This window comes from Epinephelus lanceolatus, chromosome 5 (assembly GCF_041903045.1).
Source record: "Epinephelus lanceolatus isolate andai-2023 chromosome 5, ASM4190304v1, whole genome shotgun sequence".
NCBI lineage: Eukaryota > Metazoa > Chordata > Actinopteri > Perciformes > Serranidae > Epinephelus > Epinephelus lanceolatus.
The window spans coordinates 3,437,483-3,464,641 of NC_135738.1; the positions used below are offsets into that span (position 1 = coordinate 3,437,483).

A 27,159-nucleotide genomic window follows, 5' to 3' on the forward strand; every position below is an offset into this window, starting at 1 on the left:
CTTTTGCCTTTAATGGATAGGACAGTGTGTGAAATGGGGAGACAGAGATAGAGAGAGAGCAGGGACTGACGCAGCAAAGAGTCGCAGGCCGGACTCGAACCCGCAACCGCTGCAGCGAGGCAATGCCTCTGTACATGGGGCGCCGGCACTATCCACTACGCTACCGATGACCCGCTGCGGTGGGAAGTTTGTTCCATAATCTGGGGGCCACTACAGAGAAGGCATGGTCACCTTTGGGTTTCAAATTAGTCCTGGGGACAGTAAGAAGCCCTGCATGGGATGATGTAAGGGGTCTCACAGGTGTGTGAGGACTAAGCAGATCACTAATATAGCTGGGAGCCAGGCCATGCAGAACCTTGAAGGTAATTAAAAGTATTTTAAAATCAATTCTAAATTTAACAGGTAACCAGTGCAGAGTGGCCAGGGTGGGAGTTACGTGAGAGCGGCATGAAGACTTGGTGAGATCCCTCGCTGCAGCATTTGGCACAACCTGTAATCGGTTCAGAGAAGTTTGGGAGAAGCAAGTAAATAAGGAATTACAGTAATCCAGACTGGTAGAGATAAAAGCTTGAATAAGTTTTTGCATGTCATGGGATTAGAGAACTGGGTGGAGTTTCCTGATGTTCATTGAATACACGAGAGGGGAAGGTATGTTTGTTAGGTAAAGAATCTGCCAGAAAGACTGTCTCAAAAATAATACAACTGTTATCAGAGGTCAAATCTTTCAGTGATATGGCACTAGGAGCTATATCCAATGTAAAGACAAGGTCCAGGGTATGGCCACGGTTGTATGTGGGTCCAGTAACATGCTGAATTAAATTAAAAGAATCAGTAATATTAAAAAAAAAAAAAAAAAAAAAAGCTAGTGCAAAATTATCTCTGGGATCATCCACGTGAATGTTAAAATCACCAACCAAAATAACACGGTCATGACTGATTATAATAGAAGACATGAAGTCTGAGAATTATTAAATAAGCTATAGAGACCAAAACTGTTTTTTGCACCAGGCTGTAAACATGTTTATTCCTACTGTAAATCTGGACTCTGTTTTGGAGCCAGCCTCAAGTGGTCATTAGAGGAACTGCAGTTGTTGGCACTTCCACACTGGCTTCATTTCTCAGCCTCTGAGGTTGCAGCTTGGGTTTTACACACCAGAGAAGAAGAAAAGTTTTGTCTCAGCTGTCTGTTGTGTTATTTTCATTTCATGTTGTCCTCCTCTCTGCAGACTGTTTGTACAGCTCCAACAAAGTGAACAAAAACTCAACAACTAAATGTTTTATTGGATTTGTTTTTCTTCTTCGCATTTACTCAAGTACTGTACTTAAGTATAAAGTACAAGTACCTCAAAGTTGCAATTTCTCTTGCTATATTGATGTAACAGCTTTACTACTTTCAAATTAAAGATTTAAATAGAACATGATCAGTATATAAAATATTGTTGCCCATTGTTCCAGATCAATCTACCTTTGTTATATCTAATCTATATGAAGTAGGTAACATTAGTGTGTACAGTACCTTTACTTCAAATACATTTTATTATCATTCTGTATATACAGCAGTATACAGTGAATGAAATGTCATTATTAAAAAAAAATCCAGGTGCAGTAAAGAACATACAGCAAACAAGACATTCAACAATTACTCAAGTCCTGTACTTAGTTACAACTTTGAGGTACTTGTACTTCACTTGAGTATTTCCATTTGCTGCTATACTTTGACTCCACTCATTCTTGTTGACAAATATTGTACTTGTACTCCACTACATTTATTTTAAAGCTTAGTTACTTTACAGATTCTGATTATTAATGACAAATATATTAAATTAATAAATGTAGGTTGCATTACTGTAGATCAAACTGCTCAGAAGTATATAAACTAATTAAAGTGAGCTCCATCTTTACCAGCTGTAGGTTTAAAGTGATGAACACATTAATGCATCAATAATTATAATCCAATGATATAAAATATTTTGTTTTGAAATGGGCCAAGGATTTTTACCTGTAGTGGAGTATTGTCACAGTGTGGTATTAGTACTTTGACTTCAGTAAAGGATCTGAATACTTCCTCCACCTCTCCCTCTTGGTGACGGCCCACTGAGAGGTGGAGCAACAGTGAAAGAGGAGAGCTTTAAAGTCCTGAAATCAAAGTGAAAGTGAAAGTGTGTGTGAGTGACAGCAGAGCTGCAGTGGAGACGAGTCTCTCTGTTTCTCTCTAAAGAAACATTCAACTGAATCCAGCAGGTTTTTCTCAACAACAAACACTGGTGAGTTCACTGTCCTACAGAGACAAAATACACTAAATATCTGGTCAAAGTTTAGTTCAAACCACAATCTGACTGTTTTACATCTGTTTTACCTTATAAAGAATATTATACCATAGAAATGTGTCAGTTTAGATAAAAACAACATGTGAATTTAGCCAGAAATACAAAACAGAGGTAAAAACCAAAGCACAGTGACTGAACTACAGTCACAGCTAGCGTTAGCTTCAAGCTCATTTACAGGCCTGTTTCCTGTCTGAGCTCTGAGCGCCACTCAGACAGGACGTTACACTCAGAGCCGTAGACAGGGCAAATACTTCAGGTCAATTAGGGGCTCAGGGGTTGTGAAGAGAAACTGTATTATATTTAATTTCCTGCAGTTCCCCTGTGGATCAATAATATCTTAACTGATGATCATACATCATATTTTATGTGTTGATTATATAGAATCTGAATCTGCAAAGTAACTAATAACAAACAGTATTAAATTAATGCAGTGGAGTAAGAAGTACAACATGTCCCTGTAATTTTTGGAAGCACTTCACATTACAGCTCCGTAATAACATGATGATAGTGAGGTAATAGTTTCATGATGAAGAGGGAATAATTAAGTAGTAACACGTAATGACCAAATTAATAACCAGGTAAAGCTTGGTATTAACAGTGAGTATATCTGGGTAATATTAGACTGAAATGTATGTAACAGTGATAGAACTTGTCTCACTCCCAACTCAGCAAATACAGATGATTGGTCGGTGGCCCTCTGTGTCACATACAGACGCACAGAGGCATCCTTTAGTGGTGGTATGAGACACAACAGGCGGCAGCATTTTTTGAGGCTACAAGCAACTGCTGCTGTATAAAGAGCGTGACAGTCTGCTTAGGGAGGGCGGGAGGTGAAGTGTTGGGGTAAAACAAACTTCGGTGTGTAACCTGGGAGTCCACTGTTCATGTCCTGTGTGAAACTAAAAGGCATTGGTGTAATTTTTATGCCTCTGTGCCGGCGATAGCTGTTTCCAGGTTGTCCATTAGTTCATCTGTTATCTCAAGAACGCCTCAAGGGAATTTCCATAGATTTGGCACAAACGTCCACTTAGACTCAACAATGAACTGATTAGCTTTTGGTGGTCAAAGGTCAAAGGTCAAGGTCAGTGTGATCTTGTCTGACTCATTTTTGTGAATGTGACGTGAAGAACAGTTTAAGGGATTTTCTTTAAATTTGGCACAAACATCACCGTGGACTGAAGAAAAAACTGATGAGAAATTTGTTGTCGAAGGTCAAAGGTGAAGGTCAGTGTGACCTCACAAAACATGTTTTTGGCCATAACTCAAGAATGTATGTGGTAATTATGACAAAACTTCACACAAATGTCTAATATGGTGAAATTATGAATCGATGACACTTTAGAACATGTCAGAGAAAGTTGACTGGTGTGCAGGGCGGTTATTCTAGTTTAATAATAACATATTGTGCTATTATGTGTAGCATACTATGCTAGCGATGTATGCCACGTACATGATGTGACCTTGCATCAGTAATGTAAACCTAACGTACTTTTGTCACCTAAACCTAAGGAGGTAAACAAAAAAAACAACGATTTTTAACCTATGCTCTACGTTTATTTTGAAAATAGATTATTTACATCTTATGAGTAAATACATTTTCTCTGAAAATTATTTCTTTTTTTAAAGACACATTATATGTAACAAGCTTTAATGGACACACCGTCCCTGAGCATCAAAAACTGATGCTGGAGGGCTACTTGACCGTCACAGTCTGACATGTAGGACCACTGACCAGGTGTCATTATTGGACAAATTGGGAGTGAGAATGCGTTTGGTTATAAGAGGCCAAAAACAGAGGGTAATAATCAGGAAGCACATTTAAAGATAACAGCGAGGTTAAACTTCTTACTTAATAGTAATGCTTTCGTATCACTATGGTAACCTGATAACAACAACATTGTTGTATCAGTGCAATGTTTAGGTTTAAAAATGGTAATATGCTGACATTAATGGGGTAATTAAAGCCTGATGATAATGAGGTGACACAGGTTGATGTTTTTACAATATTAATGGACACTGACACAGAAATACTTTTAAAATCTCATGAAAATTCTTGGAAGTCAAAATTGATGACTACCACATTATAATGCTGAAAGTCATCCTCCATTTTTGTTCCAAACTCTTGTTTCAAGGTAAATTAATGCCGTGACTTGTTACCTGGAAAAACTTGTGTAAGTTTCTGTGTAATAACGATGACTCAGGGCTGCAAAACACAAATATTTCTATTTACTCTACACTACTTTAAAATAAACACATTGGATAATATTGATATGTTGAACATGTTTTTCTTTTCAAACTTTAAAGGAATCCGTTTAAAAAAAAACAGAAAAACTTTGGTGGACGGCTCCTCTCTCTTCATTGCAGGACAGAGAGATACAGAAGATCCTATATACCAACAGCCATCAGGCTTTATAATTCTTTGACATATAATAGATGAGCTGACAGATAATTGAATTTCCCCTTGGGGAGGAATAAAGTTATTCTTATTCTTATTAACATGTATTTTTATTGGAATATTCACCTCACATGACATGAATGGTTGATTTGGATACAAACTGACACAAAAATAGCTTTAACCTGAGCCACACCCAGAAATAACTGAATGAAAATATGTTTCTGACAAAACAGACATCTGAGTTTTGGTGCAGCATTTGAATTAAATTTGAAGAAAATTCTAAAACAGTTAAAACAAAAGCATATCCCATCACCATGCAGTTACCTTTGACTTTGTTAGAGATGGGCAAGAACTCTTTCTCCACTTTCTACCTTCAAGCATTTTGCATATTTTAAGAGCGAGACACCTGTAAAGGGTGAAACCTTAACTTTCCCCTTACTGTTACCTGTGGACCTCTGCAGTCACAGCAGTATGAAGTAATTTTTTTTTTTACTTTGTGTCCTCAGAGTGTCGATATGTCTGCTGCCAGCTGTCTGCTGACTGAAGATCAGTTTCTGTGCTCCATCTGTCTGGATATGTTCACTGATCCAGTCAGCACACCATGTGGACACAACTTCTGTAAAACCTGCATCACTGAACACTGGAGTACTAATGTCCCCTATCAGTGTCCAAACTGTAAGAAGGTTTTCAGCACCAGACCTGAGCTGCAGGTCAACACTTTCATCTCTGAGATGGCTGCTCAGTTCAGACAGTCAGCTCAACAGAAAGCCAGCAGCAGCAGCTCAGAGCAAAAAATTTCCAAACCAGGAGAAGTTCCCTGTGACGTCTGCACTGGAACCAAACTGAAGGCCCTGAAGTCCTGCCTGGTGTGTCTGGAATCCTACTGTGAGACTCACCTGGAGCGTCATCTGACAAGATCACGCCTGAAGAAACATCAGCTGATCGACCCTGTGGAGAACCTGGAAGGCAGGATGTGTCTGAAGCACGATAAACTGCTGGAGCTGTTCTGTAAGACCGACCAGATGTGTGTCTGCATGCTCTGCACTGTTTTAGACCACAAGACACATGATGTTGTTCCTCTGAGAGAAGAATATGAAGGAAAGAAGGCCGAGCTGGGGAAGACAGAGGCTGAAATTCAGCAGATGATCCAGAAGAGACGACTGAAGATTGAGGAGATCAAACACTCAGTGGAGCTCAGTGAGGAAGATGCAGACAGAGAGATAGCAGATGGTGTTCAGGTCTTCACCGCTCTGAAGGAGTCTGTTGAGAGAAGCCAGGCCGAGCTCATGGACACGATCAAAGAGAAGCAGAGAAAGACAGAGAAACAGGCTGAAGGCTTCATCAAAGAGCTGGAACAGGAAATCTCTGAGCTGAAGAAGAGAAGCACTGAGGTGGAGCAGCTCTCACGCTCTGAAGACCACCTCCACCTCCTCCAAAGCTTCACATCCCTGAACACTGCTCCACCCACCAAGGACTGGACAGAGGTCAGCGTCCGTCCACCTTCATATGAGGGGACTGTGAGGAGAGCTGTGAGTCAGCTGGAGGAGACGCTCAGTAAACAGATGAAGAAGCTGTTTGAGGACGAGCTGCAGAGGGTCCAGCAGTCTGCAGTGGATGTGACACTCGATCCTGATACAGCACATCCCTGGCTCATCCTGTCTGATGATGGAAAACAAGTTAAACATGGTGGTGTAAGGAAGAATCTCCCAAACAATCCAGAGAGATTTGATTATTGTCTTAATGTCTTAGCAAAGCAGAGTTTCATTTCAGGAAGATTTTATTATGAGGTTCAGGTTAAAGGGAAGACTGAGTGGGATTTAGGAGTGGCCAGAGAGTCGATCAACAGGAAGGGAAAGATCACAGCAGCTTCTAAAAATGGTCAATGGACGATATGGTTGAGGAATGAAAATGAGTACAAAGCTCTTGCTGGCCCTTCAGTCCGTCTCTCTCTGAAGTCTCGGCCTGAGAAGGTGGGGGTGTTTGTGGATTATGAGGAGGGTCTGGTCTCCTTTTATGATGTTGATGCTGCAGCTCTTATCTACTCCTTTACTGGCTGCTCCTTCACTGAGAAACTCTACCCACTCTTCAGTCCCAGTCTTAACTATGGTGGTAAAAACTCTGCCCCTCTGATCATCTCTCCTGTCAATCAAACACATAGCAGTAGTTTGTATAGAGATATTTTGTTTTAACTAAAACTAATAGCATCAGTCACACAAAGTAGAACAACCATCTGATTTTCTACAGAAAGATTCACTCTCATTTAATGTAATAAATGTATATTATTGGTGATGTACTGTGAATACATTGTTGATTGTTTAGATTCTGATCAATGTGGTTTTTCCCCTTTTTTTCTGTAAATATTTTTCACTGAAGTGCCACATTGCAGTTTACTACTTCAACACAGATATTTAACAACACTGGTGATATTATCTCATGTGTAATATAATCTATTTTAACTACTGCATTACCTGTCTTTGAGACTGTTGAATTAAATGTCCTCAAATGCCTGGGTGCCAAATTCAGAACTTTTATTGTCTGATAACTGTTTATATAAGAAGTGTTGCCAAGCATCCTCTATTTTGTTCATATAAGGTTTCAAAATAAAGTGTTTTAGGGATTTTAGGTTTACCTTTTCTAATCAACAGACAAGTTAAGGGATTTCTGTGTGGTGTGTTTTCAGGGGAAACTTTACGATAAATTCTTGATTAATTTGACATTTACTTTTAACATCAACAGAATCTGATCATAAAACATTCAGCTGCAGTGGTTTTACATATCGACTGTGTCAATAGAGTCATGATGACCCCAATTGTGAAACCTCAAGTTCAGCATTTCAGCTGTTGCCATCTTGGCTTTTTGGAGCCAGACGTGACCAAATTTGGAGAAAGGCTGGAGCTGTGGAGGAGTGAGGGGTGGATCTGACTCACAAACTGCAGCGACCAGTAGCGACGACTTGTAGGCAGTCTGTCAGTCAAGCAGCCCTGCCCTTAAACATGCAAAACTTTGGGTCTTAATAAAATGTAAAAGGATGAGTTATATAAAAATGTACGCCTCGAATGTTGAAATTAGCTATAGAGACAGTAAAGGCTGTAAACATGTTTATTTCTAGTATAAAGTTGGACATTTTAACATGGAGGTCTATGGGGACTGACTCTGTTTTGGAGCCAGCCTCAAGTGGTCATTAGAGGAACTGCAGTTTTTGGCACTTCCACATTGGCTTCATTTCTCAGCCTCCGAGGTTACAGTTTGGGTTTTACACATCAGAGAAGAAGAAAAGTTTTGTCTCAGCTGTCTGTTGTGTTATTTTCATTTCATATTGTCCTCCTCTCTGCAGACTGTTTGTACAGCTCCAACAAAGTGAACAAAAACTCAACAAATAAAAAAGTTTCAGTGGATTTGTTTTTTCGTCACATTTACTCAGGTACTGTACTTAAGTATAAAGTACAAGTACCTCAAGTATTTCCATTTTATGCTACTTGATACTTTTGCTACATTTCAGAGAGAAAAACTTTACTAAAAGTAGCCTTACTACTTTTAAATTAAAGATTTAAACAAAACATGATCAGTATAAAAATATTATTGCCCATTGTTCCAGATCAATCTACCTTTATTATATCTAATCCATATGATGTAGTTAACATGAACACGATTTACTTCAATTACATTTTATTATCATTCTCTATATACAGCAGTATACAGTGAACGAAATGTTGTTAAAAAAATCCAGGTGCAGTAAAGAACATACAGCAAACAAGACATTCAACAATTACTCAAGTCCTGTACTTAGTTACAACTTTGAGGTACTTGTACTTCACTTGAGTATTTCCATTTGCTGCTATACTTTGACTCCACTCATTCTTGTTGACAAATATTGTACTTGTACTCCACTACATTTATTTTAAAGCTTAGTTACTTTACAGATTCTGATTATTAATGACAAATATATTAAACTAATAAATGTAGGCTGCATTACTGTAGATCAAACTGCTCAGAAGTATATAAACTAATTAAAGTGAGCTCCATCTTTACCAGCTGTAGGTTTAAAGTGATGAACACATTAATGCATCAATAATTATAATCCAATGATATAAAATATATTGTTTTGAAATGGGCCAAATTCTGCATAAAGACTTCTCTTAGTTTCTCTACTTTCAATGTATTTTGATTCTAACACTTTTGTACTTTTACTTTAGATGCATTGCTGTAGATTAAACTCCCCAACAGGATATAAAGGAGTTAAAATGAGCTCAACCTGAAACATCTACAGCAGTAAAATGACACATACACATTAATGCAGCAGGAATATTAATCCAAAAACATCAGATAGAATAAAACACTGTTGACTGCACAATGAATAGTTTTACTTTCAGTGCTTTAAGTATATTTTGTTGATAATACATACGTTGACTACAGTAAAGCCTAACTTTCCCAAAGTGAAGTTCTGAATGCAGGACCTTTACTTGTAATGGAGTATTTTTACAGTGTGTTAATAAAGGATCTGGATACTTCTTCCAGCTCTGCTTTCAAAAACACTGTTGAGGTCTCTGTGTTGAGACTCGGTGCAGTTTTAATGAAGCTCATAATTACATCTGACAGCCTGCATTAACACGACTTCTGCTTTCTGTCTGATGTGTTCTACCCCTCCTCCTCGTAGCCTCGAGGCTACATGGAAGCTAATAAACTCTCTCATCTCTGTCTGAGGACTGCTGTGATGATAGTTATCACCTCCTCCTCCTCTCTGTATGAATACAGACAGTCAGAGCTCTGTGAGCTCAGCGCTTCACGTCCTCTCATCTTTACGGGGTCAAAGGTCACAGTGGAAAGTCTTAGAGCTTCATATGTGATGGGCTGCCACACAACATACAGAGAGGACACTTTAACCTTCTTTATTCTGAGCGCTATCATATCTGACACAAAGGTCAGAGGATGGACACTATCCACAGACTGTATAATAGTCAATGTATCCTCATACAACGGTTCGTATCATATCTTACAAAAATGCACATTGACATAAAGTTACAAACTTGACTTAAAGTTACAACGGTTAAGTTTAGGAAAAGAAACACGGCTGAAAGTCATCACGCTATATACTCAACATTAAGTTATGTACTTAACTTAAGTTACATAGGTTGGCATTACAAAAGTAAAGTTACACAGGTTAGTATTAGAAATGGAAAGTTAAGCAGGTTAGAGTTAGAAAATAAATATGGTTGGGTGTCATCACATTATATGCTTAACTTAAAGTTACATACTTAGCACAAGGTTACACACTTAACATAATGTACTTAACATTAAATTACATAGATTAGATTTAGGAAAAGAAAGTAGGGATGTCCCGATCCGATATTCGGATCGGTATCGGCTGCCGATATTAGCAAAAAAGGGGCATCGGCATCGGATCGGACTGCATGGAAAAATGCTGATCCAAGAACTCCGATCCAGTTTTTCATGTAGTCCAATCCAGCCCAACGCTCCGCAATTCAAGCAGTCCATTCCAGTGATCCGCTCCAGCGCTTACTATTAATCCACCAGGCCAGAAATGCAGACACACGGGAAACAGCAGCACCAGGCTGGCACTGACACTACTAAAATAACTGAAAAGGAAAGGCTGCATTGTTTGTTAAATGTCAACAATGTCTTGTGGTGTTAATCTATTTTTTATTTATTAGGGGGCCAAAGCACAAGTGTGTGGCATCTTGCTGCTATTTTAATTTCAATATTAGACATTTTAAAGATTTCTTGTGTTGATTTATTTTCTATTTATTAAGGGGCCACAGCAAACCAGCTATATTTTTTATTTAATGTTAATGTTCAAGTTTAAAGTTTGTTTATTTAACCCTGTTAACAATAAACAGGTCAGTTTCTCATACCAACTGTTGTGGATCATTCTAACTAACTTGATTAAGTAGTTGTTCTTGTTAGAGTAATATTGCTTGATCAAACCTTTTCTAACATGACTGACAACAAAGTAAGTAAATATGTACAATACGCGCTTGGATTGGATTGGTATCGGCCAAAATTCAAGGCTGTAATATCGGTATCGGATCGGAAGTGAAAGAGCTGGATCAGGACATCCCTAAAAGAAACATGATTGGATATCATAATCGTTATATACGTCACTTAAAGTTACGTACTTCATGTTAAGTTATGCAGGTTAGGGTTAAGAAAAGAAACGTGGTTGGATGTTGTCATGTTATTTATCTAAGGTAAAGTTCCATACTTAACGTAAAGTTACATAGGTTAGGGTTGGGAAAGTAAAGTTGTGTAGGTTAGGTTTAGGAACCGAAATATGGTTGGTCGTCATCATATTATATACTTAACATAAAGTTACATACTAAATGTAACGTTCTGAACGTAAAGTTACTTACTTAACATCAAGTTACACAGGTTAGGGTTAGGAAAGTTTTGTAGGTTAGATTTAGGAAAAGAAAGATGGTTGGGCATTGTCATGTTATATACTTTACGTGGAGTTACATTCTTAACATTGTGTTATGCAGGTTAGGGTTAGGAAAGTAGAGTTATGTAGGTTAGGGAAGGAAACATGGTTGGGCAGCGTCACATTATGTGCTTAATGTAAACTTTCGTACTTAACGGGTAATTATGTATTTAACATAACGTACTTAACATAAAGTTAAGTAGGCTGGGGTTAGGAATGTAAAGATACGGAGGTTAGAAAGAAAGAAACATCAGAAACACACAAGAACACTGATCTCTGGGGGGAAAGTCCTGTGCTGTTTGACCAATTCACCACGCCAACCTGCATCCTGTCATCACATTGGTCATGCAATTGCAGCCTTCCTGATTATGTGGGTTATATATACAAAACGTGGTACATTACTTTCTATAGGTATACATACTAATGGTGCACCAGAACAGGCATTGAGATGTCACCCATTGGTTTGTGGACTGCCATTTTGAGGCCTCCAGTTTGACATTTTAGCCATCGCCATCTTGATTTGTTGGGTCCAGAAGTGACCGTATTTGAACAAGAGGATGGAGCTGTGAAGGAGGGAGGGGCGGATCTGACTGAGAACTGAGGACATCGTCATGGTAGCAACTTGTCAAGGTAGCTACGCCCAAAAGCAAACCCTGCTTTATCGTGTATTTTACTCTAAATGGGAGCATAATTTACAAAATGAACATCATGTTTATGAAAGAGAACTTGATATGAGTGACTGAGACCATAAACTCATTAAAAGAATGTTAACTGAGGTAAAAACTCAAGGAGAAAGAATAACTCTTCAGTGCAATCAAACTTCTTTCTGCAACCACTGGAGTCGCCCCCTGCTGGCTGTTAGAAAGAATGCAGGTTTAAGGCACCACAGCATTCCCTTCACTTCTCACATTAAACCACAGATGAGTGAGAGACTGACCTCTACAGCGAGGGAAGGATGAGAGAATATGATGAGAAACTTAATTAGAATATTTATTATGTTAATTTTCTACAACAGCAAACACATTTAGTGAGAGAGAAATGCCCAGATGGTTTTCTTATCATCATGACAAAATATTTTTAATAAACTTATCAGCAATTTTTTTGTTATTTTTCCCACAAATCCTGGGAAATATCTGCTGAATAGCTAAAGTGTGACTGAGACTGTTAGATGCAGGAAGGATGGGGGTTTTGGTTAAAAATCTGCAAAGCCCAGACGTCCTTACTGTGTTCAAGAATAAAGACCAATTCAACATTTTGGGAGACAGCCTTTATCACTCTGTTGTGAAGAATTAGGTGACTCTCACATCTGTCATACATTAAATCGCTGTCATTACGTCACCAGACATCTTGAACCAAATATTCAAGAGTGACGGGCCTTTAAACTGAGCTCAGCGCCATGATTGATGAGATAAAAGTTCAAATCAAAAGGATCGGTATCACAGGTCGCCTTTTCTCTTTCAAAGACCCTGAAGCCTCGGAGCCGCTGAGGGCCAAGACACCCCGGAGCCTTCTGCAGTAATTGGGATTCAGTCTGCATGTAGATAATGTAATATACGCTGCTCTGTAACAGGTATCCCATGGTAACTAGAGACAGCAGCGGAGACAGTGGCGGTGGCCTCTGTTTGCTCGTTAGCTGCAGCTCATCACCGGCCTTCTTTAATTCTCCATCTGCTCCAGCACACCAGGAGGAAGATGTTATTGTGTCTCGTCTCCATCGGTCTGAGCAGAGGACACTGGGAGAAGACGAGTGAACAGCGTGTTCACTGTAAACATGATTAAAGAGACGGCAGCATTTAATAAAATAATAATGATCAGAAAAGAAAAGAAGGTAAAACTGAAGGAAATCTGACGACTGAGGCTCAATGCTGCACATTACAACTTTTCACTGTTCCCCTCTGAGATGTAGTGAGTAAAAGTATCAAGTAGCATAAAGTGGAAATACTTAGCTTGATAATTTATTAGCTGATAGTTGTTAGTCATATTTTGTATTAATCTGAATCTGTAAAAAGTAATCAGCTGTCAAATAAATGGAGTAAAATGTGGTGATGCAGTGGTTAGCACTGTCACCTCTCAGCATGAGGACTCCTGGTTTGAGCCTGCTGGAGCTCCTCTGTGTGGAGTCTTGTGTAAGCGTGAGTTTTGTCCAGCTTCCTCCTAAAGACCAGAGACTTGCAAGTTCGGTTAACTGGTGACTCTAAATTACCTGCAGGTGTGAATGTGAGCATTAATGCTGTCTGTCTCTCTAGCCCTTTTTACACAGAGATTGCACCCTTCTTACCTACGTACCTACGGTGTAGCCTGACGTGCACCTCCCCAGAAATTTTTTTTTTTGTTGTTGTTGTTTTTTTTTAGCTGAGACCATTTCCCTCAGTGGAAACAAAGCTTTTATTTACGTTAATTTCACAGATAAGAAACAATAAATGGTGAAGACAATAAAGCCTCCACAAAACAGTATTTTAAGTCCTGTGTGTGATTTATCCTGGCTTCATATGAGTACAGGAAATCTCTGCTACTTGCTAGGCTAATTTATACAATGTAAAATGCCATAGGCTTGTGCTAATAACGTTAGCATGTTGTATTTGTGGGGGAAATGTGTCCAGATTTGTGTACTTGTGTTTGAAATTGTCTCTATTAAGCCATGTTTAATGTGTGTTTAATATGTGTTTAATGTGTGTTTTGAATCAACTAAACTTTACAGCACTTCACAGAAACCTCTTTCACCACCTAGTGTTTTAGAGGTGTAACTGCAGAGTGACACAGACACACCACCGCACAAATATAAATGCTCACAACTGCGTAGGCCACATGTGTAGGCTACAGCATAGAGCTGACACACAAGTATAAATCCGCCAATCATGCTGCTCCAGTGTGTGAATAGATATGACGTTGAGTGATGGTCAGAAAAGTGTTTTTGCAGACAAAGTCACAGTGACATTTGACCACCAAAATCTAATCAGTTCATTCTTGAGTCCACGTGGATGTTTGTGCCAAATTTGAAGACATTCCCTCAAGGACTTCTTGGAATTCGCATTCACAAGAATGGGACAGGTGGACGGACAGACAGGTGGACGGACAACCCAAAATCATGATGCCTCTGGCCACGACTGTCACTGGTGGAGGCATAAAAACATCGCCTGCTCCTGATGACCTTGTGACTTTTTTTCAATTGCATCAAACCAAAGTTAAAGTTTTTCAGTTGCAGAAATTCTGCAGCTGCTTCAGGTGTTCCTGCGCTCTGCTCACAGCTGCTGTAACACTCTCAGATGAAGATTTACTGTCCTGATTAAAAAAAGAAAAGAAAGGCATGCCTCCTCTATAATGACAGGAGTGGATGTTGTGACCCTGTGACGTCCCAGGCGGAGCTGCTGTGACTGAAGCTGAGCATGTTGTCATCTCAGGAAACGTAAAAACAAGATCAGGTTCACAGGATCTCAGCCAACGTTCACGCTCTGGACTGGTTTCTGTCACATTTTCATTTTCTGCATGATAGAAATTTCAGTATGTTGAAATAACCCTGATGCAGAAAAAACAACAACCCTGAGTTGTTTGTTTTGTACATTGTTAAGTATTTGTAGTGTTTTGGAGCTGCTGTAATGGTAAATGATTACAGACTCTGTTTACGTCTCCTATGTCACGTCTCTGGTAATTAAATTAAACAAAAATGACATCCAGTTTGGGGCTGCGGTGCATAAAGACGGCAGAGGAGGAGTGCGTTGATTTGTTATATCTTACTATATAATGACAAAAACTGTGTGTGTGTGTGTTTGTTCCACGTTTTTCTCCTCACTGACTTGGTCAATCCATGTGAAATTTGGCACAGTGGTAGAGGGTCATGGGAGGATGCCAATGAAGCAATATTACATCAATTGGCCAAAGGGGGCGCTATAGCAACCAATTGAAATGTCAAACTTTGAATGGGCATATCTCATGCCCCGTATGTCGTAGAGACATGAAACTTTGCACAGAGATGCCTCTCCTCATGAGGAACACATTTGCCTCAAGAACCCATAACTTCCGCTTATATAGATTTTCTGCCATTTTGAATTTTTTGAAAAACACTTCAAATGGATCTCTTCCTAGGAAGTTTGAGCGATCTGCATGAAACTGGGTGAACATAATCTAGGGACCAATATCTAAAGTTCCCTCTTGGCAAAAGTTGGAAAACTTACTAAAACTGAGCTTCTATAAGGCAATGAATATTGCGGAGGGCGTGGCTCATCACATAAAGGTGTATAACATCTCAAGGGTTTCACCCATCACCACGCAACTTTGTAGGCATATGACCACACATAATCTGAGGGGACCCCTCCATTATTGACCCCATCAAACAAAATGGGGGCGCTAGAGAGCTCATTTCTTATCTAGGCCTAACCGCCATATGGATTTTTACTAAACTTGGTAGATATGTAGAACAGGACGCCTCAAGGTGACTGGAGAAATTTAACTCTAATTGGCAACTGGGTGGCGCTATAACAACAGAAAAATGCTTCAAAATGGCTAAAATGCGACCGATCGCTGTGGCTCCCCCTGTGGACCAATGTTGGGGTTTTCTAATTTTTGGTGTAAGTCATGGTATGGTATGCTGCTGCAACGAGGGCTAGCCGCACCTTTCCCATGTGAACTACCAGTGCGCCCCACTCTGAAGTCAATACAGCATATAAACACTTTAACTATCTGCCTTTCAACGTGCTACCTCAACTACTAATGTACAGTTTTAGCCCACTAACTATCCCACTATTGGCAATGGTACTACTGTACTTTCAATAAAGCAATCGTACTATCAAATTCACAAACACTCTGTCTGAATACATTGCTCTTCTTAATGGGGTCAGTTGACTATTTAATCTGCAATTTCCTATGACCTGTATCCCAAACACACACCATGTGAAACTGTACGTGGGCCACTGTGCACTCAGTGGGTATGGACTAGTTTTATTTATTCAGAGAACGGCGTTTATCAATTTCGTATTAAATTGATTTAAATTACTCATTCAGGTTTTTAATGGAACCTAATCTGAAGCTTAAATCTGCTAAATGCCAACAAATTCAACTAAATGTGTTACAATTCTAATCTTCTGTCATGTTTAACTTTTCTGTTTTAAAAGCATCTGCGTGATGTGAACATAACAGAGCACAAAACAAATTAAAATTGTAATTTCTAATAACGATAAGCAACATTTATGTGCAGTATCTGATTTACACGAACACTAGAAGCAGTCAGAAGCAGGTGTAGATTTTGTTAATACCTATGTAAAGATTGGAGCTACTAACATATTGATGAATGCTGAAATACACGTACATTTCCCTCTGTGAACAGTTTACACCCAATCTGTCTATCTATGGACGACTGTGAGTTGTGTAAAGTCTATCTCACTGTGCTCCTTGTGCAGCTGAGTGTTTTATGTATTCATGTCCAGTTTCAAACCAGTGGCACCACCGTTAGCTTTGAGCTATTTTGCAGCCAAAGTCCCTGAACAGGATGTGCAGCACATTAAAAATAAAGTGCTGTAATAAAAAGTAATGTGATGTATTGAGTAGCAGTAAAATTTTAATGATAGTACTGAAGGTTGTGAGGACATCGATGTGTGTCATAAATTTCAAACTTTCCCTAAAAATAAATAACTTGTTCCAACTACTGAGGTGAAAAAAAATCCTGTGGACAGAACAGACACTGGGAAACAATCATGTCCGTTCACATTAAAGCAAACGCACCTGCATGTCATCACTGAAGGTTTATTGTGCAGCCATTTATTACATTCATCTTTATTAATTCAACATTATCCACTGTGTGTTTCTACTGACAGCTGTTTGTCTATCAGCTCTGAGCAACTTGAGGTTTTTTTTTGACTGTGACAAGAGGCGTTAACGAGGGAGGGGCAGAGGCTCTGGCGGTCTGGCAGAACTGAAACTCAAATGCAGTTGTCAGGTGTTACAACAAGATTTTAATGGAGAATTGATGCCATGGGCCACATTTAAAAACTAAACTATGAAATTAGAAAAGAAATAGGAATTAAATGTCTCTCAAAAAAGGGCACATATTTAGTCAGAGGGGGAAATGTCACGCGGGGTCTATCTGTGCACGTGCCTGTCTGTTCTTTCAGCGCAGTCACCCGAAGCAACACACGCTTCTTCAAATGAACTGCGCCTCGTCTGTAAAGTGGACGAGAGCAGGCGGCTGCAGCAGGAGGCAGTGACAAAGAGCCACGGTGAAGTCGTACACTTTACGCCTCATCAGCCATCAGCCTCAGAGTCATCAGCCACCACCAGTGTCTGGACTCCATGGGGGGATTTCAGGTTCAGGTCAGGTTCAGGTTTTGATACCCAAGGGTAAACTAGTTTCGCAGTCGAGAGTCAAAACATCCATCACAGTTTGAACAATCAAAACAAAACATAGAACACAGAATACAAGAAAGACATTTATTAAAGATTTAGCCTGCTGCCGCTCAGATGTCCCTCGATCACAAAAATATCTCTCCCTATCGTCCAAGCACCAAAGACTTCTGTTAAATCTTAATCATCTGTTAATCTGTACACTCATAATTAAATATCATCTTTACTTCATTCTCCTGTCTCTCCTGATTGAAATGTCATGTAACATCATGTGACATACATCACATGCATCATGTGACATACCACGCTAGTGTAGCATGTTAAACATACTAGCATACCATGTCCTTATTAGAACAACCCAACTGACTTTTGGTTTCACACGGGACACAAACAGCGCCATCTTGGGTGAAAGTTTGTTTGACCCATCCACGTCCCGTTCCCACGACTTAATGCAGACTTTCTCGCTCTTTATACAACCGCAATTATTCGGAGCATCAAAAATGCTGCCACCCGGTGCATCTCATATCACAGCTGAAGGACTCCTCGGTGTGTCGACAACTGATGCCGAGGTCTAATGACCAAGTGTCAGTAAGGATTGCCACAGGAACATGTTGCCGTTATTCTCACTGCAAACTACGAATATGTTACATACATGTTACAATATGTATCTAAACTGACGTCACATATGAGCTGACTTTGAGATCTGGATGTGGAGGGGGTGGTCGATGATGTGACACCGATGCAAGACGCCTGCCAAGCTGCAGGACACTGTTTTAAGACCAACAAACAACAAAACTAGATGTGATTCAGCAAGTCGTCACTGTGGCTCCAGCAGCTTTTACGGCACCAAACTTAGGTGTTTTGTTGCTGTTTTTCCAGCGGGGATAGTTTCGTAAGAAGTGGTTTATTTTACAGAGACTTTTCTATCAGGAACTGTGCCCCCAAAACATGTTAAGACATGTTAAGCCAAAACCTGATCTTTTCCTGAACATAACCGAGTGGTTTACGTGTCTAAACCCAAACCGTGTTAACCGGAGCATTGTTGAAACATAAAGTTTCAACATAGCTCTGCTAATAACGTGCAAATGAAACGTATCTGTGGTTTGCAGAAATGTACAATGCAAACATTTTTTTGGGTGATTGTGTTGGTACCCAAGGTTCCCAAGGACAAACGTTTAAGTATTTGTCACCCTATGATGGATGGATAATTTATTTCATTTATTCATTTTCTTTTGTAATTTTTTTTTTGTTCAATCCAGGGAATATCAGTCAAACTGGTGCTGAATGTTTTTTTGAAAATTAACTTCAAATTAAGTTTTAATGAAAGTGAAACTGTTTCTATCAATCAGCTGAAAACACATTAAATCCTAAACATGTTTCATCTTCCTGCCGACAGTCACATTCAGTGTTCAAAGATAAAAACATTTCTTATTGTTCAGCTAAAACTCATCAGATCCAGATGCCGTTTTTTTTCCACCTGCAGGAAAATATTTATTACCTTCATAAAGAAAACCGACCTCACAGATAATGTCTTATTCAATTCTTTATATCCAGTATAACTTTATTATTATTATTATTGTTCCTTTTCTCTGCAGTAATCTCAGTGCGATGACTTCCTGCCTGCAGGAATTGATCTGTGCAGTAAAACTCTTGCACATTTATTCAACTGTGTGATTCGGCTGAACGAATCAACAGAAAGTCTCTGAACAGCTCGCTCACATTACAGCAGAATAATGAAATTACAGCGCGTTGTTTTCTCTGCTCGGACTGCTGTTTCCTCAGTCACAGCTGACGTCTAATCTATCCCTGAACGAGAGGAAGCGAAGATAAACTGACATCTAGGTGATATGAGCTTTTATTATCCGTCATCTTTTTTTAAATCCCCTGCAAATTGAAAATAAGAACAACAATCACAGAGCAGGAAAACTGGAGTCACTGTGTTTGTCCTGAGAGTGAAGACAGAGGAATAATGATGAGGCTGAAATTGGTTTTGACACGCGGCGGCGGCTGTTTGCTGATCCTCTGATGACGGTTAATGAGTCTCTGCAGCGCGACACAAATCCAACACAAAGTCTCTGAAGCTGTTTGGAAACAGAAACCGTTGCAGAGGACCTTAACACGAGTCAAGGTTGCTCCTGTTGTGTGTGTTTAACATGATGGCTGAGAGCAGCTTTTGGACAAGAAGTGACACCGACACAGAAAGGTCAAAGATCAGACTGTGGCTGCTTTTCATTCAGATGATTCTGCCTCCTCCTCCTCCTCTGGCCCGTGACCCAGAAATCAGTCGAGGTCCGCCATCATTGAGGATGATCCTTAGAGGAGACGAGGAGTGACAAAGTTTAACAGGCTGGTAACATGGTGTTTATCAGAGGTGTCGACTTGAGGCATGTGACTTGGACTTGAGTGAGACGGGAGTCACAGATTTGGACTTTAGACAAGGGCTGTACACAACTCAGGATTATATCAGTCAAATGTTTAATACGAATATTCAATGATTTTTTTTTTATTTTAAACTTTTAAAGTTTGAAAGGAGCTCAGCAGGACGTTCAGCGTGACAGCAACATTCAGGTAAAATAATAAACAAGCTAACGCCTCTTTTGCTGACACTAGATATCAAACCTAAGCCAGAGACTGTGTCATATTAAGTATCTGTGAGCTGTAAATTCACCACTTCAAGCAGAGACAGAAGATAATCTCATCTCTGAGCCTTTTTGTTTTGTTTTGTTTTATTGTTGTCTGTAAAGCAGCGGCGTAAATATAGACAGTGCAGGCAATGCATTAAAATGTTCGGAACATTTTCTGCGTTTTTTTGCGTCCGTCAGAGCCTTTCGAGACATTTGACCACAAATCAGTGAAGAAAATGTGGCGGCGGGAAGCAGCTGTGACCAGACAGAGGAACAGGACGCACAGAATCATTCATGACTCAGACAGACAGCTACATTCAACAGGTCAGATATAATATTCAGGTGGACGATGATGATGAAGAGGAGGAGTGTGGAGGACAGCTCCGCCCCTTCATGCAGCCACAGCGCCAAATGAAAGACAGGGAGGGAGTGGTGACAGACGGATAGGTGACTCCAGTGGAGAGAGGCAAAGGAGGAAATGTGTCTTTTCATTTTGTCTCGTACGGCACATTTTCACAACCAATAGAACAATCAAACACATCAGAATCAGTGTGTAAGGTTTCTGTGAGTAACAATATTTTTTGGATGACACATTAAAGAAACGCATCCTCAGTGCGCAGAGGCCTTTACTCAGTTTGAACGCCTGGTCGAGTGTAGCTTGACAAGTCTGACTGCGAGCACTAGCATCAGAGGCAGTGCCAGCTCAGACCTCTAAATGCTAAATGCTTTGTGTTGAGGTGATATTTTACACTCGAAGTTCTCCAATGGTACGAAAGGTCCTTACTGCAGAGCCTGCAGAGGACGGTGCTCCTATCAACTGTTCCATCTGGGCGTTTTTTAAATGTACATGTTCCATTTCGGGGGCCTGGCAGCGTCGTCTCATCTGCCTCCATCATGTGACAAAGCCCTCAGTGACGCATCGGGTCAAAGGGCACCACAGAATGTGATTAATCAGGGTTGATTTTTTTAACACATAATTTTTTTGATGTGATTAATTAATGGAAATTAACACGTAATTTTAACAGCCCTACTTTAAATGTCTGCTGCATGACATTTCAGAGGGAAATATTGCACTACGTTTTTTTGATAGAGAAACTTTATACATATTATACTTATATTATTCAATACAGCACTATATTACCAATTAGTGCTACAACATTAGTGATAACAACAGGATATTATAATATTCTATAAATACATGAACATTTTGACAGGAGCAATGTTGCATATTAAGTACTTTTACTTATGTAGCGTTTTGAATTAGTATTTTTAGACTAAAGTATTTCTACTTTTATTTAAAATAAAGGATCCGAGCACTTATGTTTTATTCATAAAATAAGAAAATATACATTTATTAGATTTGTGCAAATCTAAATCATAAAAAGACTAAATTGTATTTTTGATGTTGGTTAATTTGTGACATCTCTCCAAATATTTGTCCTCCACATCAGCAGTTATATCTGAAAACTATCAGACTTATTACAGCCTTTGACAAACTCATTATAGGTTTTGTTTAAAGTATTTTTGCTCTTTAACATAACAAAATGATCAGTCACATCAGGTCACGCCAAAACATCTCTACAGTCAGGATAACTGGAGCAGCAGTCAGGCGTTTAAACAGATGCCTGATTATTCCTGCACATTATATGAGAGCTGAGAAGCTGAGCGTCATGAGTTACTGCCGTCCCCTCGACATGATGCTGTTAGTGAGCGAGGAAAACATTTCTCCATCCTCTCATCTCTGTCACGTCTTTGTCGAGGAACAGATGTGAGTGAGGAGAGCAGGGAGCCACGTTCAAACCCCTCTCTGTAAATCTAAACTGCACAGACAAGAGTTTAAGGCGAGGGACCCCGGGGTGAAAACACAGCTGGACAATTTTGAGATTTTAGGCTAGTTTGCCTCTAAAACATGTTTTCTGTTAGACCAGCAGAAAACGTCCAAAATACACAATTGGTGTTTATCTGAATCCACCACAACAGTCCAATTTTTTTAACGTACTTGAGGCAAAATCCGCACTGAAATATTACAATATTACATTTTGTCCCTATTTGTGCACGTTTCCAGCAGAGATCGTGGAGGCAGTGTAGCGTCGTTCAAGAAAAATACAACCGTAGGAGACAACAAAGAAGTGTAAATAATGGTGGAACACAATGAATTGGTGATAACGTGAAAAAAAATCTCCATCCACATGTCAAGATGTGTTTAATGGCTGCACCCACCACCGCCATCTACAGCGCTGCCTCTGTTTCAAGGCACATCATTACGACCTCCTCCAACGTCGCCTTGTGTGTTGTTGCGTGAAACTTTTGTCTCTGCCCTCTGGTGCCATCTACTGGCTGTATCTATGACGTCATAAAGGGCACATGGAAGTATGAGGGCGACAATATTTTGAATGGACCTATCTATTTTTGCACGTAAAGGAAACATAAGTGAGCCTTTAACGGGAGACATGGAGGGTGGAAAGGGTAGAAAACTTCCCCAGTTGATGACTCACAGTGAGTCAGAGTATATTTGATATATTACAAGTTTTCTGAAATTTGATTTATAAAATGCAAATGAGGCATTATTTAATCTATTTCAATATGTAAAGGGAGAGTAAATGAGCCCTAAGCTTTCAGAAAATGTGCAAAAATACGGACAAAATGAACGTAGAGAACACAGAGAGGAACTTAAACGTCATAATAAAATTTCATCTGCAAGTCACAAGTTGTGGATGTCTCCTTTTAAAATTCATATCTCGAATAAAATAAGACAAATCCATGTAAAGTCTGCATAATATTTACTCCTGTTAAAAAACAATATCAAGATTTAGCAAAAGGACATTTCACAATACAGAGCTGGAATCACATCAGATATACAGGAATTTATTTCTAAGCAAAGTCAGAGGACGGGGCAAAAACTACATTTGAAAAACTGGCTTTTTTCCAGGATAAAGTTCGCCCACAGAGTTTAGTTTTTGTCGCTGCAGAGACTCTTATTGTGAAGTCTCTCAGTGTCACGGCAGTTAATCATCTTGTCTTTGTGTGAGCGAGCCGAGGGGCTGAGGACAGTGTGATTTAAATTTTAAAAAGAGCTTCGGTTTCATGCTTGCTGTTGAATCACTAGCTGATGTTCCTCCTCCAGATGAATTTATTCAAATCCAATTACACCCTCTGCAGCTTTTTGCTCCGTTAATTTCTGTTTGTGTTTTGTTTTTTTTTTCTTCTCAGCTGCTGATTTTCTCTTTCATTCTGTGTGTTCATAATTCCCATGAATATATGCTTGACTTAATGGAGCATTGAGAATTAATTTGGACTCTGAGGGCTCCTTAGGTAAGCTTTTCTACACTGCAGGCACAACAGTGTATCTGCTGCATAATAGGCTTGTTTCCAGGATCTAAATGAGCTTTATGAGCAGGCAGAGAAAAAGAAAAGGGAAAGTCAGTAAACAGAGAGCGTGGGGGAATTGAATCCACTCGGCAGTTTGTGCTCAATAAAGTTTTTCACACTGAGATGATCAATGAAGAGGAGACGACAGCAGACGCCACATCCTGAAACCAGTTGGGACTTTAACTGTAAGTCCGAGTACAGATGTTAACGCTCCAGTGTGTGTGACATTAACAGAAACATGATGAAGCATTAACCTGGTTTAATAAAGAGAGAACAATCGAACAAACTGATCTGTTGTTTAACCTGACGAACCTCGAGTCTCGGCTGCATGACAGGAAACTGAACCTGCTCAGTCTGTCTGACACTTTTGAATTTTAAGGAGCAGCTGCTGCTTTTTGTGATTTTCTCCTTTCTGCAGCAGCACTGACGAAACATCTGCATACAAGGAGGAGAAGCAGCTGCTGAATAAACACTGCTGAGTTTCTGCTTCAGACTCTCAGAGGGCAAACACTGTCGAAAAATACATCTGTTTATGATGCGACACCACCATGGTTTAGATTTGGTTTGATTTAGGCGCAAAAAACAAGGAAACTATAAAAGACGGAAAGGTCAGTGTCAGCTCTACTGGAGTCAGTGGGGCGAGCACAGCAAACTGTTACCCACATATCTTCGATGTCTCAATTTCAAATCCATCCACCAGATTAAAAACACATAACGTGATGTTGATTAACGTATCTTACCTAAACCTGCACCTTTGTTTGTCTTGTTATTGATCTGCAACCAGATCATGGCGCTGACCGCTCTGACTTAAGCTGCGTATAATAATATCATAATAATAATCTGTATTTATAAAGCGCTTTACCAAACAGAGTTACAAAATGTTTTACATGTCAATAATTAAAAATTAAAATCAGGAAAAGCTCTCTAATTAAAGTCTTTTTTAAGAAGGGACTCAAAAGAGATCACTGACTCGGCCGACCTGGTTTCCTCAGGGGCAGCTTGCTCCAGAGCCTCTGGGCACTGACAGCAAACGCAACAAAAGTCTCATTTATCTTGCAAGTGTACTCTTCTTCAACGTTTGCTTTACTTCCTGGATTTTTCCCACATGGAAATTCTGACCAATTAAGAGCAGCGTTCTCACACAGCCTTTTGATCTGGTCTTCTTGTAAATGCTGCCGTGAGAACACGAACCAACTCTAGGCAATTATACAACTTTGGAACAACATGAGTCCCTGATTCAGACCAGAGGAGACCACTCTAGAGCCTAAAACGACCAAGATGGCTGCAGCTGATGTGGAACTTTCTGCTGTCAGTGTTACACAAACTGGACGCTTTGTTTTTGCTAAAATAAGAACAATCAACTGCACTTAAAGCTTTTCTTGAGAGAGATTTGATGTACTTTAGTTTTTTCCATTAATGGATAAAACACAGCTGGATGATGCTAAACAGGAATTTTCTTAAGGGTTTTCGGATGTTTTACAACCTTTTTGCTGTCTTTCGTTCGGCCTCTGTCGAAATCTGTTTGCACTGATATGCTTTCATATTTCAGGTGTTCCTCTCTCCTCAACTATTACAACCTTCCAGTTGTTTTTGGGTGAAGTGTTCCCTCAAAGCTACACTAACCCGCAGAGTAATAGTGTCCTTTGTGGCATTGGTGAAGTGCCCCTTTAATCCTGATGACTGAACGTAGCTGCCTGAGAGACATCCCTGCTTCCTGTCAAAGGCAGAAGGTTCAAACTGGAATACAAACAGATACAAATAATGACCGTGTGATGTGCTCTGTGTGACTCTTTGACTCAGCGTGTGTTTAATGCAGTGTTTGTACTCCATACTGTCCCCTCATTTTACATTTTAAAGTGTTAGAGGATTATTAACTCTGCTGCTCTCCTGCACACACTCTCACCGACGGATGTATTCAACATTACAGAGACCTCTGATAACGAGCTGCACAAACCAGCTCTAACTACCTAAATACCATCACACAGGATCATTACCGCTGCCGAGGAGGGAAGCTGAGGCTGTTTGGTTTGATTCTATTGAGCCTGGATCACCGAGCAGTTTTACATTGATTCTGTTAATGAGGCTCCGATACTCAACTGGACCAAAACAAAGCTTCATGTTGATCCGAGGCCTGTAGCCCGGAGCGGGATTTGGAGTTGGTGAGGGTTAACTCTGTTAGCTGAGTCTCTTTTTACTGGGATACATCACCGTGGTAACTGATGCTGAACAGCTAACCGGCTCCGGAGCAGGTTATGTTAGAGTATCACATCACAGCCTGTCAACACCCCGACCTCTGACCAATCAGATCACTGAAGACAAAAGTATCTGTGAATGAAAGTCCGGAGTGACATGTAAAAAAGAGGAGCCTATGTGCTGTTACAGGTCAGCAGAATCATTTCATTGTTTCAGGGGGTTTGTTTCAACTGGTTTAAATCAGAGCACGAACAAACACAGAGATCGTTCACACACTGAACACATGGTTTTAGCAGGATTTTAACTTGTGCAGAGTTTATTTAATCCACAGTGAGTGTTGACATTTTACACTCTGATTTCATCACCGCAGCTCAAAATAACATGAATGAGATGTGTGACGTGTGACTGTGTCTGTGTGATGAGAACTAGCATAAAATATGTTATTTTATTAGTAAAATAATCCACACACTGTTAATTGGCTCCAGTTATTATAAATGCCTCATCAGTCATTACTTTTCCACTCTTTACTTCAGCAGCACAAACAGTCTGGTGTTACTTTAAAGTGTTTATGTGACATATTCAGAGGAGTTTCATCATCATCCAACTAAACAGCAAAAAATACTCTCAGTGATACCTGCGCGTAAGTTAAGTAATTTTGTGGAAACTGTTTCAATGTTTCTACATTCCTGTTACAAGATCACAGAGCATCGTTTACATCCCACACCACTGACATTTTACTGTCTCATAGTCACAGACACTTTCGGTAATGTTTCATCTCATATCATATGAAGCAGCCTACTTCATTCATGGTTCTGATGATGCTGCTCGTAATTAACAGCCCCGCCTCTCTCACATGAATGTGCTCATGGCTGGATATGAAAACCCAGAGTTGGCTGAACTGGTTGATAACCAGCTTTGTAGTACCAGTTATCAGACGGCCAATGTGACAATGGAAAACATATCCCTGGTAAGTTGAAGTGGCTTCGTAGTACAGACCTCTGGTGGACGTCTGCTGTAGATTATATTCATTAAGTAATGAGTACTCTTCAGATTAGTATACTGTAAATCTTCAATTAATAGCCCGGGCTATTATTTGCTTAAATCAGTGAAATCAACAGGCCTATATTTGGGACAGGCCTTTAATTCCTTTCACACAAAACTGTTGCTCAGCAAAGATCAGGAAATACAATCAAATTGTTTATTTTAACCAGTATGAATATTACTACAGCGCATCAGAGAGAGAGTTACAGCACCCAGCATACCAACACACCCCCACTTTATCTTGTTCAAACAATACTTACAACTTGGATTGATTTTTATTCATTCAGTCATTTTCTTGTGGGTCGTGGGGGGGTGGAGCCTATCTGACAGCTGACACTGGGTGAGAGGCAGGGTTCACCCTGGACAGGTCACCAGACTATCACAGGGCTGACACATAGAGACAGACAACCATTCACACTCACATTCACACCTACGGACAATTTA

General features: G+C 39.8%; 2 protein-coding genes across 2 annotated transcripts in view; one reads left to right on the forward strand and one right to left on the reverse strand.

The window, feature by feature from the left end:
- Positions 1-27,159, reverse strand: part of LOC117262440 (chemokine-like protein TAFA-5) — a 97,283-nt gene that overhangs the window by 66,502 nt on the left and 3,622 nt on the right. The window lies entirely within an intron of this gene.
- On the forward strand, positions 2,004-8,117 carry LOC117262438 (E3 ubiquitin-protein ligase TRIM21-like). Its single transcript, XM_033635404.2, has 2 exons — positions 2,004-2,264; positions 5,229-8,117. The coding sequence occupies exon 2, from the start codon at positions 5,238-5,240 to the stop codon at positions 6,909-6,911; it is 1,674 nt and encodes a 557-aa protein (XP_033491295.2). The 5' UTR covers positions 2,004-2,264; positions 5,229-5,237; the 3' UTR covers positions 6,912-8,117.

Bases quoted from the DNA above. Each gene is read 5' to 3' on its own strand.
- LOC117262438 (XM_033635404.2), top strand. From the start codon at position 5,238: ATGTCTGCTGCCAGCTGTCTGCTGACTGAAGATCAGTTTCTGTGCTCC.